Source organism: Nansenia antarctica, assembly GCF_963989245.1.
Source record: "Nansenia antarctica genome assembly, chromosome: 6".
Taxonomy (NCBI): Eukaryota; Metazoa; Chordata; class Actinopteri; order Argentiniformes; family Microstomatidae; genus Nansenia; species Nansenia antarctica.
In genome coordinates this window covers 35,676,524-35,683,238 of record NC_137676.1, presented here as the reverse complement: position 1 = coordinate 35,683,238, position 6,715 = coordinate 35,676,524, and the positions used below count along the sequence as shown (strand labels likewise).

The window sequence follows — 6,715 nt, the reverse complement described above, 5'->3', positions numbered from 1 at the left end:
CGGTGGGTTAGGGTGATGTGTGTGTGTGTGTGTGTGTGTACTCACAGGGACTATGGCCAGGACAGTGGTGTGTGTGGTGTGTGTGTGTGTGTGTGTGTGTGTGTGTGTGTGTGTGTACTCACAGGGACTATGGCCAGGACAGTGTGTGTGTGTGTGTGTGTACTCACAGGGACTATGGCCAGGACAGTGTGTGTGTGTGTGTGTGTGTACTCACAGGGACTATGGCCAGGACAGTTGTGTGTGTGTGTGTGTGTGTGTGTACTCACAGGGACTATGGCCAGGACAGTGTGTGTGTGTGTGTGTGTGTGTGTGTGTGTGTGTGTGTGTGTGTGTGTGTGTGTGTGTGTGTACTCACAGGGACTATGGCCAGGACAGTGTGAGCCTCAGTGTGTTTCAGCAGCACGTCTATGAAGGCCACCACCTGCAGCGTCTTGCCCAGGCCCATGCTGTGAGCCAGGATGCACCCGAACCCACTGCTGCCACGGAAACGCCCCTGAGACTCCACCAGGTTGTCATACAGGAACCTGATACCACCATCTGACCAGAGGGGAGGGGGGGGGGGGGGCGGGGGTGGAGGGGAGAGGTCACACAACAACGAATGGTTGTTCAATATCTGGATCAATATCTAACGGATATGGCTGAAATTAACTGTGTATATTATGTGTGTGTGTGCAACTTATGTTGCTTGGCAAATGCACTCTGGTGCATAAACGGACTAACTTCCGTTTCCGGGTTACGACGAATGTTTGTTTTTGCTGCTGCTGCTGGACAGCGCTAGAATCTTAAAAACTGCTACTATACTCTATTGAGAAAGCATTTCTTGTAAATAAATAGCTTTCCTATCCTATATAACATCGGGACCTCGTTCCGCCGAATCCGACGCCGGGAGGCTAAATCGGGATTACCAGCGTTATTAGTTAGCTACCGCGGCTAACCAGCTAGCCACCTTTACACTTTTTAACGGACTTTTTTTTCTATTGGGATACCTCCACGAACTACTAACTACAATAAATAGCTTTCCTATCCTATATAACATCGGGACCTCGTTCCGCCGAATCCGACGCCGGGAGGCTGAATCGGGATTACCAGCGTTATTAGTTAGCTACCGCGGCTAACCAGCTAGCCACCTTTACACTTTTTAAACGGACTTTTTTCTATCGGGATACCTCCCCGAACTACTAACTACCCCCACTAGACCACCACTACCCCTACTAGACCACCACTACCCCTACTAGACCACACTACCCGCACTAGACCACTACTACCCCTACTAGACCACCACTACCCCTCTTACTAGACCACCACTACCCCTACTAGGCCACCACTACCCCCACTAGACCAACACTACCCCTACTACTACCTCTACTAGACCACCACTACCCCTACTAGAACCTTATACACTTTTATATCACATATCTCTGAAACACTGATTGATCACTATCAAATTGTTTTTCTCTCTCTCTGCAATAACACAATTTTTCTCTTTCATGGCCTGCCAGCGTTGCCTGGAGCTTAGCTACCAGGTTGAGGAGATGAAGGGACGAATCTCGAATCTACACCAGATCAAACAAGGGGAGTCGGATCTAAATTCACTTTTTGACACATTACACAATGATAAAACAATAATTACAGACATAGAAAGCACACAAACCACAACATCAACATCAAAGTCTCCCACCTGTAAGCCCAATTCCAGGTGTAACTCACACTGTCCCTACATCACCAGGGACTTGGATCACCGTCAGGAAGAGGAGTCGTACCCACGACTCCTCTGGCGCCAACCCCCATGAGGCCCTCCTGCTGCGGAACAGCTTCGAGGCGCTGCAGAGCCACCAGTCCACACCGAAGCCGAAGAGAGCCAGGGCCTGCCCCCACCCCCAGAGACCACACGCCTGGCCCCGCCCCCGCCCCTAGAGACCACACGCCTGGCCCCGCCCCCGCCCTAGAGACCACACGCCTGGCCCCGCCCCCGCCCCTAGAGACCACACGCCTGGCCCCGCCCCCGCTCCTAGAGACCACACGCCTGTCACCACCCCCGCCCCAGAGACCACATGCCTGGCCCCGCCCCCGCCCCAGAGACCACACGCCCCCCCTCCTCTCTCCCCCTTCTCCCACCCTGGGCCCTTTACAGGTCTATCACGCCACCGGCAGAGGAGACTACAGTTCGCGTCTCCTCCCCCCCCCGCACCCGCTCTTCTCCCCCCCCCCGCACCCGCTCTTCTCCCCCCCCCCGCACCCGCTCTTCTCCCCCCCCCCCCCCTCTGTGCTTGTAATAGGCTCGTCCATGGTCCGCCATGTTGTAGTCCCGAAGGCCATAACCCACTGCATCCCAGGTGCCAAGGTGAGGGACGTCGCCATGGTAGTCCCGATGCTGGTGAAGAATGCCCCCCCCAGGTCACCTCCGTCATCGTCCACGTGGGTGCCAACGACATCGGAGGGGAGAGGTCGGAGGAGCTGAAGGTCGACTTCCGAGCCCTCATCGCCACCGTCAGGGGCACAGGTAAGACCTGCATCATCTCGGGCCCCTTCCCGAGTCCCAGGTATGGCGACACCAAATACAGTAGAATTCGAAGTCTTCACCTTTGGCTACAGGGATACTGCTGTCATATGCGAATCCCATTTATAGACAATTTCACCACGTTCTTTAACCGTAGTGAGCTGTTTGCGAGAGATAGGTTTCACCCAAACAGGTATGGTGCCCGCCTGCTGTCGATGTCCATGGACCTCGCTGTCCAGCCCTGGACTGGCCGGTGCCCTGTCAACGCTGATGTGGGATGAGTCCGATCATTCCTCTAACACCAAACATGCCATCCAGACTATTGTCTCCCATCGGACTCCCTCCACCACAAATAAGGCAATACATGGCGCAAATTTGAGAAATCTATTACCCATTTCATTAAGTATGCCCACGAGTCAGCCCCAGTGTCAAAATGACATCTCCATGGCAATTTTGAATATCAGGTCCCTATCTAACAAAAAAACATTTATCATAAATGAGCTCATTTGTGATAGAAAACTCGACTGCATGCTACTCACAGAAACCTGGCTAGATACAAATGGAGCAGCAGCCCTTATTGAGGCATCTCCCCCCAACTACAGTTTTTTCCAATCAATCAGAAATGGAAAAAAGGGGGGAGGTACAGCTACCATAGCTTCAAATAACCTAAACTGCAGGAGCATATCCTTTGATATATTCTCCTCCTTTGAATATCATGCCACAGTTATGGCATGCCAACCACCTATTCTTACGGTAACTGTATACAGGCCGCCGAAACCAGCCCCTACCTTCCTACCTGACTTCTCTGAGTTCCTATCCATTATCCATCCCAACTATGATAGGATTATTATCACTGGTGATTTTAACTTTCATGTTGATAATGAGGCTGACTTGAGGGCTAGGGAATTTATTGACCTCTTGGAATCTATGGATTTTGTCCAACATGTCAATGAACCCACCCACAATCATGGCCATACCCTTGATCTTGTGATTACAAAGGGTCTTGAGGTCTCAATATCAGGTATCAGCGACCTGGCCCTCTCTGACCATTTCTGTATTTTCTTTACCATTGTAACACGTAAAGCTGAAAGCAATGCTGAACGTGTTGTTAAAAAACGTTATCTTACCCCTGCAGTGGCTGAACATTTCAAAGCTTTAATGAACAGTAATCACACAACTCCCACGTTATGTGAAAACGACTTAGTAATTACCTTTAACAATAAAGTAAAAATGGCCCTAGACTCCCTGGCACCTACCAAACTAAAAAAGGTTGGAGCCAAGAGGAGAGCACCATGGCGAAACAGTGAAATAAATCTCTTAAAGAGAACATGTAGAAAAGCTGAGCGCAGATGGAGAAAGAGCAAACTACAGATTGATCAGAATATTTTTAAAGAACATCTATCTGCCTTTAACTTGGCAATGCGAAATGCTAGGAAAAATCACTTCTCAAAGATAATATCTACAAACAAGAATAACCCCAGGGTCTTGTTCTCGACAATTGATTGCCTTGTAAACCCTGCTCCTAGGACTCTAGACGGCGCAGCCTCTGTCACCAAATGCGAGGAATTTGCAGCCCACTTCAGGGATAAGATAACAAATATTAGAATGTGTATTACTCAGGAAAGACTAGGTTTGTGTAGCACCACAGATCCGCCACCACAGAACATGACTATGAGCATGTTCACCATGATTAGTACGGAAACACTAGGTAAAATTGTGTCACAGCTTAAACCGTCTACGTGTCCTCTTGACCCTATTCCTACCACCTTTTTTAAGGACATTTTTGAATCTGTGTCTGATGACATACTAGGCATTGTAAATCACTCCCTACTTAAAGGGATATTTCCAGCGGCGCTAAAAACTGCCCTGGTTAGACCCACCCTGAAGAAAAGTAACCTAGATCCTTCTGATCCAAAAAACTGTAGACCAATATCCAATCTCACTTTTCTAAGCAAAATTTTAGAAAAGGCAGCGTATAGACAGCTTCATGAATTCTTAGTCCTAAATAATAGGTATGACCCACTTCAGTCAGGTTTCCGATCATACCACAGCACAGAAACCGCTTTGCTTAAGGTAACTAATGACCTTAGGATAAATGCAGACTCGAAAAAACTCTCGATTCTTGTACTCTTAGACTTAAGTGCAGCCTTTGATACGGTAGACCACTCCATACTTATTGAGAGACTTGAAAACTGGGTTGGCCTCTCAGGTCCGGTCTTAAACTGGTTCAGGACTTACCTGGCTGACCGTGATTACTTTGTAGCCCTTGGTGACCATAAGTCAAAAAATTATAGCACAACCTGTGGAGTTCCCCAGGGGTCCATTTTGGGACCGTTGCTTTTTAGCCTATACATGCTACCCCTCAGTTCTGTTATCAAGAAGCATAGCGTTAACTACCACAGCTATGCTGACGACACTCAGCTTTATATCTCAGTAACTCCCAACGACTACAAGATGATCGACCACCTGATAGACTGTATTGCCGATATTAATATTTGGATGACACAAAACTTTCTCCAACTCAATCAAGAAAAAACAGAGGTATTGATCATTGGCGAGAAAACTGGGAGAGAGAAATTATCTGCACACTTGAAAACACTAGCTCTTAACACTAAGTGTCAGGCCAGGAATCTTGGTGTCATAATTGACCCAGATCTAAATTTTGAAACTCATATTAATAACACTATTAAAACATCCTTCTACCATCTAAGAAACATCACTAAGGTACAATCATTTCTCTCCCAGGCAGACACTGAAAAATTAATGCATGCGTTTGTTACTAGTAGGCTAGATTACTGTAATGCTCTCCTGACAGGTCTCCCCAAAAAAATGATAAATAGACTACAAATGGTTCAAAATGCTGCTGCTCGTGTCCTTACTAGGACCAAACGGAGAGCGCACATCACACCTGTCTTGAGATCACTACACTGGCTCCCTGTCAGTCATAGAATAGACTTTAAGATCCTTTTACTAGTTTATAAATCACTTCACTGTGATGCACCCAATTACATGGTGGACATGCTCATAAGATACACACCAGCTAGACCCCTACGGTCTAGTGGCACGGAACTTTTAATAGTGCCAGAGGCTAGGACAAAGAGATTTGGAGGATCAGCTTTTAGCATATATGCTCCTAGATTGTGGAACACCCTACCTGAGGGCCTGAGGTTGTCTAAAACTCAGGACATTTTTAAGCGTGACCTCAAAACCTACTTATTCAATGTCGCCTTTTGATACTAAGGGAGACATTGGACATTATAGAACTAGGATCACTAGGCCATTACACCATACTCGTGTTTTTGAGATTTGTATTGACAGGAAAATGGACCCGGGTGCTGATGAGGCACTGTCAGCTCCAAATAGCACCTAGAGCAGTACTGGAACCGGTACAAGGGTGTACCAGGACCACCATCAGGTTGTATTGCTGTCATCTTTACTGTCTCTATTGTGTTGTTGATCATAACTGTGCTTAAGTTTCTCCTTTGGCAGGACCTGTGACCATACTGGATGCAGAACGATGCAAATACAACACAAAATTTATGGACAGTGTGTACGCCGATAATATGCAAGGAATTTTTCCTGGATACATGGTGTACAGGTTTTTGCCCTTGCTTGCTTGTTTTGTGCCGGTGGTCCTGGCCTCCCCTGGACCGCTGGGTACTGGTAAGCAAACTGGCTAGTAGTCGCTCTATTGGTAGAGGGCTGCAAGGGAATTTTTCCTGGCTACATAGTATACAGGTTTTTTTTAACTTTTGCCTGCTCGCGGCTCTGTCAGTATTGATTGATTGATTGACTGATTGACTGAACATTTTCATTGTGTGAAGCGCATTGAGTTACATCTTGTAAGAAATGCGCTATACAAATAAAATTTGATTTGATTTGAATTTGATTAGTTAACTAATTAGCAATAAAATAACCAGTTCAAAATCAGAAATCATTCTGCACAGATAACAATTTCCTGGTTATGCTCATTGCAGGTGTCTGAGGCTCTTACCGATGAGCGCCTCCTCATTTACACAGAGCACCTGAGGATGGTGAATGCTGACTTGAAGATCCGCTTCAGGGATCTTTTGGACCTTGATGTTCCCATCTGGGTGGTGCAACCCTTTCAGGCGGACGTGGCAGAATGCGAGCAAGCAATCCAGGAGCATCTCATCAACATCCAGAGTGACGATGAGGCCCAGGCTATTTTCCGCACCTCTGGCTGGGGCAACATGT

General features: G+C 47.3%; 1 protein-coding gene across 1 annotated transcript in view; it reads right to left on the bottom strand.

The window, feature by feature from the left end:
* LOC308160461 (helicase ARIP4-like) overlaps nucleotides 1-6,715 on the bottom strand; it is a gene marked incomplete at both ends in the record, with an annotated part of 82,821 nt that overhangs the window by 22,728 nt on the left and 53,378 nt on the right. The window contains one exon of the mRNA XM_080534374.1: nucleotides 352-537. Within this exon, the coding sequence (XP_080390500.1) occupies nucleotides 352-537 (186 nt within the window). The remainder of the gene's footprint in view (nucleotides 1-351; nucleotides 538-6,715) is intronic.